The following is a 13875-nucleotide window of genomic DNA, read 5'->3' on the forward strand; positions in this document are numbered from 1 at the left end:
ATGACTTGCTCTGTGTTCACAATGCAACACTAGCAAAGCTAGTCTATTTCTTTAAATGGTAGACAATAGTACCTCTCAAATAGAGTCTCATTTTGAGCTTGAACAGGCAAAAAGGATTTGGCAGTGAAAGGGTTAGTGCTCTCAAGGCGCCTGAAAGACCACACTGCATGTCCTAATTACAAGGCTCATCAGCCCAGCTGCAATGAATTCAGGATTTCCTTATCTTGCCATACTGGGGGGATGGGGAACCTGGTGGTAAAACTTAGAAACCGCCTTGGTGGGAGGTTCGAGCTGATAACGTAAGTTTGTCTATTTGTTTGTTTTTTCCTTCCTATGAAACTTATTGATTTAATTAAATATGAACCAAACTGAAGATCTTGTATTGTATTTTCCAAAGGTAACCTCACTGCTGGGCAGATCTTTAAACTGTATCTGTTGGTGGTGTTGGGAAGCAAATTTCCCTTTGTTATTTGTTTGCTCAGTGTTTCCAGTTAAAGGGCACATAACCTGTGGGGTTGCAGTGTGGTCCTTTGTGAAAGGCAGCTATTGTCTTCTTCGGCTTCCTCACCCTGATTTCCAGTTGGGTAACATAAGTGAGTGACTCAGGAGTTCCAGTATCTAATTCACCTCTAAGATATTCCTCATTACATGAATGATTGGCTCATGCTCCTGATTCCCTTGGCTGGGTCCCTGCCTTTCAGAAACATCTTTTGGGATTGATGTGTCAAGAGGTAGAAAAAGAATCCCTGAAACTCTGGCTTTATCTCTTTAGTTTCTTTTTTAGCAATGGTATAATATTGAGAAGACAACTGTTGTGAATATGCAATGAAATATTGAAAGATAAATAAGAGGCAAGTCTTACTTTCCAAATTTCCCTTTGGTATGTATAGCTACTGCTTTACCTATAAAGGTATGTTTTTAAAAGGGACTAGAAAGCACAGAGAGCACAACAGCCTCTCAATAATGACATATATGCCTGAGCATCTACCAGACCAGCTGGTATTAATAAGCAATGGCAACTTGTTCATGTGGGAATGCTATCTTCTTATTAGGCATGGACTGGAAAAGTAGAGGTATCTCTGGAAAAAACAGTTTCTGCCCCAAGTTGTGTTTGTGGTTGCTGGACCCTTAAGGAAGTGATAAAGATGAACATATCCACATTACATAAAGCTAGAATGACTTCTGGTGGGTGATGAGGGCTGTATCTGGCCAGTGCATGTCTGATGCTCTAGAAGTTAGTGTGATTTGTGCCTATGGTTCTCGCTATAATTGTAGTAATTGCACATACTGATATCCTGTAGCACTCCAATGGTCCTACGATCTAGTCCAGTCATCAATGTTTCCACAAAATGAAATAGTCTATAATTGAAAAGCAAAGAGCAAAGAATTTTTGATGACTTATTTTTGCTGCTGACCAAATAAAGCAGTCTTAATGGACAGTTAAGTTTAAATCAACAGATGCCATGGCTATTTGAAGTTTGTAGGAAAAGAGAGTTAGATTGCCCTGTCATCAGTATGGAAAAAGCAAGGTTTTCATCCCCTGTAAATTGTAAATATTTTCCAGCCTGTATGACAGTAACCAGACTAGCCATGCTACTCATTAGCCCTGCACTGAAATATCGAAAGGTGCTAAAGTTATCAGCTTGGATTTTCACTTAGATAAGAGCTGAGTGGTCCCTGTGCTGTGTCATGGATAAAACAGTGGGATGGACAAGTCATTGCCCTCAGTTGTTACTTTCATGTTGGAGGAGAGGGAAATCTGTGCTACCCAAACAGTAATTCAGTGGCTTGTATGTGTAATATACAAAACTTAACCCAAGGGCCTATAGCTGGTTTATTTCCTAGTGCCCTAAGGCTTGGTTGTGATGTGGGCTTTACCCACAGGGCCATGCAATAGGTGTGAAAGCACAACAGTTGCACCAGAAGACAATCATGTTTGGAGAAGAGCATTTCAAATCTGACTTCTCTGTGCTTCAGCTCTTCACAAGTGGTTAAAACAGCTCCCTGGTTTTGTCCCCAAAGAAAACATCCAATGCAGAATCACAGAATAGAATCATGGAATTGTTTAGACTGGAAAAGACCTTTAAGATCATCATCAATGTTTATGGCCAACCTCAAAGCCTTCTGAAAACAGAGGGATTAAATGAAAATACTGTAATAAATTTAGTTGTATTAATTTGAGCCAGAAGAAATAGAGAAGTTTAATTACCAAGGCTGAACTGGAAAACCTCAAAAACTGCTCCTGTATGGCTTGTGTCTGCTTTAGCTCGTCTGATAAATTGGATACTTTTACAAAAAAACAGTTTAAGAGTTTGTTCAGTAACATTTTATCATTGGAAAACTGAAAGCCAAGCTCATCAGTCAGTAAAGAAAATGTTTGCCTGGAGCAAGAAAAAAACGACTCAGGTTTCTGTTTTCTTCTGAAGTCAACTTTTAAGTCAGCTGTCAAAAAAATCTGGTCTTTGGCCTGACTTTTAGTAAAATCTGAATTACTCAAGTTCTCATATAAAACCACAGATAAATGTAGATTAGCCAAGAAACCTTAATGCATTCCTGGTTAGTTAGACTAGCCAAGTATACCTTAATTCATCTTTCTTCTGCAGGGGGTTTTAGACAAATACATGTTTATGTTAAACTGCTAACACTAATGTCTACTTCTAAATATTTTCAGATAGATGGCACTAGGCCTTTCCTTCTGCAGAAACAGTAACTTAAGGAGACAGCTACAAACACAGTGTGACCTGCCAGAGGTTGTGAAGCGAGTCATTGAGGAGCAATGAATCTTTAATCCAGCATATAGATCTCTCTAATCTAGTTATTCCAAATCTGACAGCTCAGCTGGCTGTGGCTTCTCAGGCTGCAATTGCTGAGACTCTGCAGAACAGCAAGGGGGTGCAACAGCCTCCTCTGAGCAGGACTGGTGTGTCCCTTCAATCACTGCAAGGCTGGAGAGCAACACATGCCACCACCTTGCCTTGCTTTAGATCTGCTGGTCTTTAATACTTGGATCCAAAGCTTTCAATGAGTTACTCAGGTCTTAAAAAAATCCTGCTCCCTCTGTGCTGTACAGTGGTAAAGTCATGCTGACAGTTCAGGACTTGCTCAGTCACCATCAGGCTTGCTGGAGCTCAGGCAGGCCTTTTGGCTTTCTGCTAGTAGTGTGATCCTCCTTATTTCAGCATCAGGGAAGGGTTTGATGTGGATATCAGCGAGGACACTCATTTTCCACAATGTACAGGGTCCTCACAAAAGGCCTTTAAAAGCAGATATGGGAGAGGACAGAGATTTGCTCTGGTCAGAGGCATAAAGTCTTGAAGGAACTTTCTAAATCTTGCACCAAGTTCTGCAGGGTTCCTTTTCATCTGCTGAATGCCCAAAAACTGCCCACTTATGCTGAAGAGAAGCTCTAATACATGAGCATTATTTTAGGGACACCAGAGACCATTCATGTTGCAAATTGCTTTAACACATCCCCCCAGGAGCCCTGGATTCCCAGGCTGTCCCCTGCCTGCCTGAGCTGGGTCTCCCCTGGCCACCAACCTCCTTGACCTTTGGGGAGATGCCACGGGGAGGGTCCCTGGCAGGCCCCTCTGTCCCCCTGCCCAAACAAGTCCTTGTGCTTGAGACAGGGCTCTCTGGTGAGGAGCAGGTCATGAAGGCTGTATAGCATGAAGTGAGGGGAGAAACGGATGGACATGTTTTGATCCCTGCACTTTCTGTTAACATCTCTGCTTCCTGCAGGAAATCTTGTCTCAATCTGACCTGCAGTCTGAAAAACAAGAGTCGAGTTTCCTCTCATTTGGTAGGTCTTTTGACACTCCAAATGCAAGAAAAATAACACCCGGAAATAGATATGTGCCTGTTCAAGGCACACTTAGGAAAGCATTCACCTCCTGTGCAGCTCTTGCATGATGAAAGGTTTTGCTAAGAAATGTCCATTTTGGGTTAAACAGAACTCTAAGTCTGAGACAGTTTTGTTTATATCATTCACATCCAGTAATGCCTTCTTGGCACAGAAACCTCAGTGACGGCTGCCAAGGTTTAGAAGAGGCGAAGCTGAGGTCGCTGTCAGAGGTAGGAACAATACATCATCTGCCCAGAGCGGGCCCCTCACAGGGCCAGGGCCCCAGCTCCTGCACTCATGGGAAGACAAAAACTTTTATTAAATTGAATATAGTGAGGAAAATAAATTATTTCTATTACTAAATGACAGGCTGGAATTTCATTTTGTGACTCCAGCTTTTAGATAGTTTTATCTACGTTTAAAGTTACCCTCTTAATCAACTGTGATACAGCACAGCTTGAAGTGTGATCTCAGCAAGCAAACCTAAAACATCACAATCTGCTTCAGATAAATTATAAAATAGCAACTGAAAAATCTGGTTTCAAAGTAGATTTGAGGTTTTTTTCCCTTCCCATGCTGTGACTGTTAGAGGAATGAATCTATTATTCTACTAATTTCAGTTGCAATGTATGATGATTATATAAGAAAGATGATTATATAAGAACACCTCTGTATTTCAAGGATCACTGATGCCCAAACCCTCTTAAAAACTCTTGCTAGTCCTCTATTTTCAGGGTGCAATGACTGTACAATAGATACTTTGCTCTCTTTTCAACCACAAGTATCCACAGCCTTAATGACTATTTACAAAATAGTTGCCTAGCAGGCTCCCTTAGTGTGATGAAATACAGGCTGCAACTCTCCTGCAAAGATCCCTGAGATACCTGGAACTCCTAGAAGCAAGAGAAATCTGTGAGACCAAGCTGATGCCCTAAAGTGTTTGCTTGGTTAGAATTTAGCTGGATGAGATGCAAACACAGATTTCCAGCTACCCACAATCCTTCTATGTAGGGTATTGCACTTGTGTTCATTGAAAAGAGACACCAAATCCTGCCACATGCAGGGAGTAGGTGTGGGTGGCCAGTTAATACAGCAGGAATTTATCTCTGCTTTGCATATGAGCTCAAGTCCTGGATCATGAGAGCATTTGCTAATCTTCAAACTAAATTTGTCAAACACAAAATGTGTTTCTTAACAAAGAGGTTTGGAAGACCAGGCAGCAGTTCTCCAATCAGCAGCAGTTGAAAGAGCTAAGAAAAAGTGTCTCCATGAGGCTCCTTAAAACTCCTCCTATTCAAAGTATTGAATTTGTTACTAGTTCCTTACACCAAAACATATGACAGAAAGTAAGGGGCTAGGCTTGTGATATGTTAAAATTGAAAAGCCACCAAAACTCCCCACAGCTGTGCTGGCCTGGCCAGACAATGAGGGACAGGGAGAAAGGACTTGTAACCCTGCATTTATTCTGCTTTCCTCAAGTGAATCTGTCTATAATTTTAGATTCTACTTTTAGCAGGTCACAAATGGTTTGCTATGGTTCTGAGAGTAAGAACCAACCTGCAGGAAAAATGAAGTGATCCAGGCTTTTACACTTATGAAATACTGTCTGTCTGAATTATGTCAGCATTACTGTAAGATTTTAATAGCTTTGTAAAATTTAATTAGTTGCTTTGATCTATTATAATTACTCTGGAACCCACACAGAACCTAAGTAAACCATGAGGAAAAGACTTATATTCTCTCCATTTAATTTAGTAATTTCATTGTGGCTTTCTAAAAGAGGAAGAGCAATTCCAGAGTTAGCAAAATGGGCATCAGGCTGTTGGCAATTTTTCTGAGGAGGACAAACTGGGGAGAGGTATGGGTATTAATTGTAACACTTCATTAATCTGTTCAGAAAACGGAAGGTTATACCCAGTATCACTTTTTAGGTAGCATTTTATGCATGCATCTAATTTGGGTAACAGGATACAGCTGCTTTTGTTCCTATGCAAATACGTATTATCAGAATTGTATGATTTGGCTTTGTAATATCTGTGCCTGCACTTTTTGGCAAGTGCACTATGTCATTATTTTTCATACTTCTTAAAGATGAGAAGATTCTCTGATCTTAGATTTAAATTTCACTTAAATTGTGTTTCAAAGTCCTTTTATGGTGCACTTAAACTCTGATCTAGAAAGCTCTCCTTGGCGTTAATCCTCACCTAGCATCTGTCAGTAAAATGCGATCTTTTCTTCTAGTTGTCAATTACCAAGTAGTAGGACCATCTCTACAAGTTCTATCTTGTACAGAAAATCCCCCAAATGTAACCAAAAACGCCTGGGTGGGGGGGGAAGAGTGGCATTGGCTTTGGGACCAAAGCAGTTTGCTACACCTCTTGGTTATCTAATTCATTCCATGCACTTCATAAATTAATATATTGGTTCAAGTCAGACTCGGTTGTCTGATCATTTGTGCAGTTCACTGGAGAAGGATCTTCCCTTTCTCTTCTGAATAACTGAGTCTGTGTCTGCAGAGCAAAAGAGGAGTGGATGAAAAATCATTACCCAACACACAGTTACATCACCCCTTTGTTTGGATGCTTTGGCATGGAAGACACTGTAAACGCATAAAATAACTGTAAATGAAAGCTCTGTGTATAAAATATAATTGTAACAAGAATTCTACATCCTTTTGCCTCCAATTATAGGTTAGTGTGTTTTTCTTTTCTATAAACTGCCTGACAGGTTTTTTCCAAGATGTGAATGTATTTGTGAGGCAGAAAAAGCATGCCAGTGCTTCTCTCAATGATGAATTTGCATAGATACAAAGTCCCAAGTGATTTAAAAGAATTGGCAATGATTTTCAGCTAATCCAGAATAAAAAATATAACTGCAAAAAGAAATATAACTATAATAATTTAATATTTCTTGATTTTATTTTTCTTTCCAAGCTATCAAAAAGAAATCAATAGTAAAGTAGAAAGTGCATATTCTTCTTCTTGAAGACTTGATTTACTTTCAGCAATTAATATTTTAGTTCTTGCAGCTTTCCAAGTGTGGTTCTAATTGTGATGTGAAAGCAAGTAGCTGCAGATTACTATGGTGGATAATACTTTCACTGTAAATAAAGTAAAGCCCAGGTGTAAGTCATCTTTGAATTAGTTAAAGCTGGACGTAGGGCAGGTGTGCTGCAGAGCTACAGCAGCATTTGCTGGGGGCAGGGGCAGTTTGTAGCTAAGGACACAACACAAGAGGCTCTGGCTGTTGGAGTAAATTCAACACATTTTCTTCTTACTTCTGGGAACTTTCTGCTGTCCTTAGTCAGGTAAGGAAGCCAGAGTAAAAGCAACATAATTGTATTTAGAACACTTTCTTTGGTGAATCAAATTTGGCTCTTGTGCATTTCTTCCTGCAATCAAATTGCTATTAGGTAATTCAGCCTAAGTGTCAAGAGTAAGGAGAGTATCTGCTACATGCAGGACTGCCCACTTACAAAAAAACACACAAACAAAACACTTAATCCTGGACAATAGAGAAGCCTAAAGCCACAGCAAGGTGATACAAATGGAAGAGAGTAATTTGGATAATAATTTGAGTTTCACACTTTTTATACAAGATATAGATCTTATTTTTGACTCCACTTCCTATAGTACATTCACATGTGGGGTTTTTATTTCCCTGGCAAACGTGGGTGTTTTCCAAAGGCTACAGAAGTAGCAAAGCAGGAGGCCATGGCTGCAGAGATAAGAACAGGGTGCAAAAGAGAATGCTCATAGACATAAACCCCTGAATTTTTGTATTTTAAAGCATATGTCCAATTGGAATTAGGAACAGAATAGTTATTAGCTCAAATACCTGCAACGGGATCTAAGATTTTGAGAGCAGTGTACAGTGGGCTGTGAAAGCTGCACTTTGTGTGCTGAGGCAGCACCATCAAAAGGGCTCTGGAGCTGGCTGTGTCAGGAGGACAGAGGCTGGTCCTGCCAAGATCTCCAAATGCACGTTGTCCTCTGATTAATGTAAGAGATTCAGCTCCCTGGAATCTCTTAGGAGGTCTGATGTGAGAATTGGCATTTAACTTCCTGAAAAGCATTTTGGAATTACTTGTCTGGCACTTTGAGTAGCCACAAAATATTGGTAGTGTACAATCATCCTGAGGCAGAGAGCACCAGTTCCTGCAACACAGGAATTGTTATGCTAGTGCCCTTTCAATAAAATTTGGGGAAGGTTAAGAGCACTCCAATGTTGCTACTTACACAAAGAATATTGAGAAAAAATTAAAATCAGGAAATAAATAGTAATCATTCTTATTAAAGGACATATTCAGGTACCATAGACTGCTACTCTGTCAGTCTGTAGCTGAGAAAGCAAGAAGTCCTCACTCGAATGCCTAGCACATTAAGCACCTTGTGAATCAAAAGCATGCTGTGTGTTACAATTACTAACAATGTTACACAAAATTAAACAAATTGGACACATTTTGGAACATATGGCAATTTCTGCTAACCTGCCTCTCTGTTGAGTCTGCCTTCAGACCATACTGGTTGTGAGCAGCCTCTTAAAATGCATTTGGTTTTCCCTTTAAAATCTTTTAATCATGGCTGTTCTCAAAGATACTGCACTTAATTCAGGGAACCAATGGCCTCATGTGGTATGGCAATCATTGTATTCTTCTGATGCTAACAGAATTGAAATTTTTTTAAATCTTATCATTATCCTTCAAATTACTTCATCTAGGCCAAATAACAGATATTTCTTCATCAAGTATCAGCCTAGTATGTAGCCCCCTAATTCTATGAAAGACAGACGGACAAGTTTGATAAAATACGTTTTCTGTAGAACTGCCAATTTCCTTCCCTATGTTTTTGTTCTTCCAGTGTTTCATCAGTTTCTGTTGTTAGCTTGTGAATGTCACTATCTTCTTTGGGAAGTTACCTAATCTATCCCAGTGCTTTAGACTTGTTTGTTTCACAGGGATTTGGAATGTAATTTTCCACAGCATTCTGTGAACTTTTTTTAACTCCACGCATTTTTTTTTTTCCAAACAAGTGATCCATACATTATTGAAGCAAACTGAACTAGTTGGTGTGCTCTCATTCCCAGTTAGTTCCCCTCTTGCCTATAAGGACTGAATCTGGAAGTCTCCAATTCATAAACATGAAAATGGTGATTATTTTCTCATCTAGTATGTGCAGTTATTTGTGCTTAAATCAAATCTGGTTTAGATCCAGAAAGTGGCTGCCATAGAGGCTTCTAGAAGGAATTTTGCTCTTGAAAGACACAGAGCAGAGAAAAAATTTAACTATTATATTATGATAATTTCTAGTTACTGCTTGCTGTCTCTGCTTGACCAAAGACAGCATTGACCCGGTAGGATGCTTCCTATTAGTGTAGAAAAATACCTTATGGGTCTCTTGCCCCCTTAGTCTAGGTTGTTCAACTATAACCCTCAATGACAAAGCCACAGATACCTGGCTGTGTCTCAAAGGCATTAAATTCCCTGTAACCAGCCTCACACCAAAACCTCAAATACTGGGCTCTGATGGATGGTGTTATAATGAGGGTGGAGCTCTGTTCAATGGCCAATTTATTGCATCTTAATGGTCTAACATGCTTTTATTTCATATCTAAGACAACAAATGCTGCCATAAAGTTTGGTTTAAAGCAGGTCTGTTTTGCAAAACGAGTCTTGCATACAGAACAAAACACTCATTGTTGCTTTACTGTTTAAACCTTTATTATTGTTTTTTTTTCTTGGTACAATGGGCTTTTATGCACCAAACAGCTGTGTTCATCATGTTTATTTAGAAGGCATCCATTGTAGTGGAAAAAGTCTGGAGGACAAAAATCTTGAAGTACAAGACTACTCTGTGGGTGCTGGCACTTTTATTTTTTTTCTGTCCTGTTCCTTTGGTCAGTATGCAAGTCACATACACAGGCAGTGCCATGCAGACTTGCAAACCCTGTATAATAGCAACTTTTCACAAGTGCTGTCTCTTATTCCAAGTGTTCTTCTCCAGAAAGTTTCAATTGCAAGGCAACATACAGGACACACAACTATTTTACAGCCTATGATCCTATCATTTTTCAATCTGTTGCTATTTTGGACCCTCATTAGGTCACTTTCCAAATATTGTGTACAGCTATGTGTCAATCATTGTCACAGCTCGGCTCCAGGCTAAGCCAACCCAGGACAAAACCGTGAGGGGGAAAAAAATGCCAACCAAAGCAAGCACTTTGTAGAAAACAGTCAACAGTTTGACTGTGGAAAGCTATGTGTTGTTCCAAAGATAGCATAAGCCCACTTGCTGCAGAAACAGCATACAGTACTAATGCTCTCCAAAATAATTTTATGTGGTTGAAATGTGTAGTGCATACCCAATGGCATCTGCAAATAAACAGATGTTAGAATCTCAAGAATTAGGGGCATGACATTGTCGGAAACTCTTGGGTGACTCCTGCCAAAAAGCAGTCCAAGTTTCCCGTTTCTGGAAAGAACAGAGCATCTAACATATTGGCAGAACTTCTTTTGAGCAACAGTATCTCTAGCACCTTCTAAAGCCTTGAATGAAAGCTGCTGTATAAGCAGGCAGTGCTAGCCTGGGAAATTAGAGGGTTCCCTACTTCCAGAAGGGCAGATGCATTCCAGTGCCATAGGAGATAGCTGTGCTCCGTGCCCTCTTTTCAGGTTACCATGTATTAAGACACAGTTGAGGTGAATACTGGAAACATAGAAGTGTCTCCATCAGCCACATAGTCAAAGCTATCGTCACAGGCTGGAAAATGAATGGCAACAAACTAACATGCTTCATCTTTTAAAAATAATAAAACAGCTGCATAGAATGAAATGGCTTCTTATTTTCTGAATGGTGAATGCTCTTGGCTTTCTACAGAGATGGAATTCTCAGTTGCTGCTGCTGTTCTTGTGCCTCAGGAAACTGTAATGATGTTAAGAAGAGCAGAATAAAGCTTGTGGATGATAGGAATCCACACAGAAGGTGACTTCTGGGATCTGAAAACAGCACAGCTCTGGGGAGGCTGCACAGGGACTGACTGCTTCGAGCTGGGGCAGAGACAAGGGCCTGAGGAAGGCCTGGCATAGCAGGCAAATTATTTTCCAGAAGAAAGGTTAGGGGAGAAAATGGAAAGAACTATGAGCCAAGTGGAAAGGGAGTGTGACAAAAGGATTAGCCCCATACTTGCAGAGAGTATAGTAGAAGCCGAAAATGAACTTGGGGAACTGTCAGGAAGAGAAAACTGTTTCTCAGAGACTGTTTCAAAGACTTCCTGAATGCAGACTTGTTTCTTCCTTTTTCTCCCAAAAAATAAAGGACCTGCTGTGAGCAGAATGTATCCCAATTTCAACAAACACGGGGCCTGAAGTCCCAATCTGGAATCCATGCTGGCTGAACTCCTGGAGGCTTGCTGCTACCTGGGTAACATCAAGCTTGAAAGCCAAGCAGGAAGGGGTAAAATCTACAATTTGTCATCAACAGGTAGGTAGCTAATAGTTTAAATCGCACTGCCTGCTAATCTTTTTGTAAAATCAATGTGCTTGTTACATCTATATGTTGTTGAACTGCCCATGTCATGTCATGCTTAATAAGACTTAATCAGGTTGAATGGGTTTTGAGCCACATAGTCTCAAAAATAGTATCTATTTTGAGATTGGATGTGCTTTGTTAAATTCTTAAAGAAGAAAAAATGTCTAATTAAAGGAAAACGTGTCTATATAACTCTGGTTCTCAACTGTTAGCAGCTCTATTATGAGAGCACTTGGGGAATTTGATTTAGTTTTAATTAATAACTCCATAACTTTTCTGACAGAACAGAAGGGTGTACTTTGACTGAGAATACATTTAAAGTCGATGTTTAACATAAAAGGTGCTGGAAGGACTTTGAAATGTCATTCTGTGGGAAGTGCCAGAGCAGGTTGGGATGTATAGTCCATCTGACCATATCAAAGAAAGCCGCTGTTGAATGCCTCCGGCAAGAGTCCCACAGTGGGGTGCCAAAGTGTAGCTGGGTCTTTTCTGGAGAGGCTGGGAGCTGTGGTGTGTGAGGTGCCACCTTGCAGTATCTCCACACATGTGAAACCCCTCCAATGCAGAAGTGCTTGACCTCAACAACTTCCTGCGACAGGGAGTTCCACAGCGAATTGTCTTTGCATATCCCAGTTTTTTAGCTTCCTTCCCTTTGGTTACATTTAGACTTGTTTTGCGTTACAAAACGTGCACAAAACTTTTTTGCTGTTTGTATCACGTTCCTGTTTATATTTCTTCCTTTCAAATAGTGCCTGCCTTTGATCTCTCATAAGCCATATGTAGTCTCGTATCAAGTTTTTTAAGTAACGCTTTCGGAAAAAAAAAAAAACTAAAAGGGGGGGTGGCGGCGGTGGTGGTGGCACTTTTGCACGTTATGACGGATGTAGCACTTTTTGCGCGTCCTGCCCCCCGTCCCTCCGGCTGCGCACGGGAAATCCGTGTAACCATTGACCAGACTGTCAACACGGGCGCCCCGCGCCGCTGGCGGGCGGCGGGAGGAGGCGGCGGCCGCGCCAATGCCGCGGCGGCGGCGGCGCCTCGCCCCGGCCCGTTAGCGGGACGGGCAGCGAGGGAGCGCCGGGCGGGAAGGGGCCGGCCGGGACAAGGAGCCTGCGCGGGTGGCCGAGCCGCCCCGGCGTGCGCGGCGGGGAGCGGGGCTGCCCCGCTTGGAGCGGCTCGGTGCCGGCCCGGGGAAGGGGCAGGAGGCTGCCGAGGCATCATGGCGGTTGTGGCCCGGGGGGGCCGGGGGCTCCGCGCCGGGCGGCGCGGCGGACTCACCTCGCTCCGCTGGAGCTGGAAGAAGCTGTTGAGATAGCTGGAGCTGAGTGAGGAGCCTAGCTCCGGGGTGCTCTTGGTGTAGCCGAGGTCGGGGTGCTGGGACGAGGAGGGCTCGGGTCTGAAGGCATCGAAGGCGCTGGCCTGGTGCGTGTCTTGCAGCGAGAGATAGACCCAGTTGAGGAGCTGGGCGGGCTGGTACACGGGCGCGGCGCTGGTGTCGATGGTTGACAACAAGCTCATCTTTCCCCCCGGCTCCGCCGGCGCGGCTGGCCCCGCGGTGCCGGTCCCCCTCCCCGCGCTCCGGCAGTGCCGCTCTCCCGTCCCTGCCCGGGGCGCTTCCTCCTGGCCGTCCGGAGGAGAGGACGGGCCGGGGGCTCGCTGCCGCGCCCCGCGCCGCTCTCGCTCCCCTAAGGCCGGCGGCGCCCGCGCAGCCCCAGCGCTCCGCGCAGCACGGGCATCGCTGCTGCCGCCGCCCGCGGGCTCCGCAGGAAACTTTGTGCGCGCTCCGTCCCGCCCGCCCGGCCGGTGCCTGCCCCGCTATCTGTCTTTATTCCCACTCCCGCAGGCAGCGGCGGGGAGGGGCTGCCGGCGCTCCGGCGGCGGCGCCGCGCCCCCATAGGCCTCCCGGCCGCCGCGGGGGTGCAGGGGCGTCCCGGCGCCGCTCCGCCCCCGCCCTGCCCGCCCGAGCGCGGCCGGAGGAGCGTGTGCGGCCGCGGTGCCCGCGGTGCCGGCCGCAGCTGTCCCCGCTCCACCGGCCCCTCGCCCGCCGGGGTCGGACCGGCTCCCTCGCTCGCTCCCCGGCCTTCCTTTTCCTCCTTCCTTAACATTTTTACGCCGAACAGGCGCAAAGCCCTCCCGAGGGCTCCTCGCTGGGCCCTTTTGGGCTTGTTTTTAACTCGACAACTTTCGCTCGGCTCTTGTCAGCCCGCCCTCTCTTTTTATTCTCATTTCTGTTTCTTGCTGGTGCTGGGAGTTCATTGCAATGTGAGGTTCCTTCTCGTTAAATCTCTGTCAGAGCTCCAGGTTTGCGAAGCCCTGCGCGGCCGCTGAGGTTGTGCCAAGCCGTGCAGAGTTGGGGTTTTCCAAATAAGGCAGGCGAGCGGCGCGATGTTCCCTTTGAAATCCATCTAGGTAGCCCTGGCGTGGGCTCTGGGGGAGCCTGGCTGTGGTGGGATACCCGGGAGTTAAAGCTCAGTAGGCCTTTTAAGGAGTCGGTAGCACAAAAGA

At 43.8% G+C, this 13875-nt stretch overlaps 1 protein-coding gene across 1 annotated transcript in view; it reads right to left on the reverse strand.

The window, feature by feature from the left end:
* ZCCHC24 (zinc finger CCHC-type containing 24) overlaps nt 1–13207 on the reverse strand; it is a 107385-nt gene extending 94178 nt beyond the window's left edge. Inside the window, exon 1 of the mRNA XM_054637395.2 lies at nt 12649–13207. Coding sequence (XP_054493370.1) covers nt 12649–12888 — 240 coding nt within the window. The 5' untranslated portion in view covers nt 12889–13207. The remainder of the gene's footprint in view (nt 1–12648) is intronic.
* Nucleotides 13208–13875: the final 668 nt, after the last annotated feature.

This window comes from Agelaius phoeniceus, chromosome 9, assembly GCF_051311805.1.
Source record: "Agelaius phoeniceus isolate bAgePho1 chromosome 9, bAgePho1.hap1, whole genome shotgun sequence".
Lineage (NCBI taxonomy): Eukaryota > Metazoa > Chordata > Aves > Passeriformes > Icteridae > Agelaius > Agelaius phoeniceus.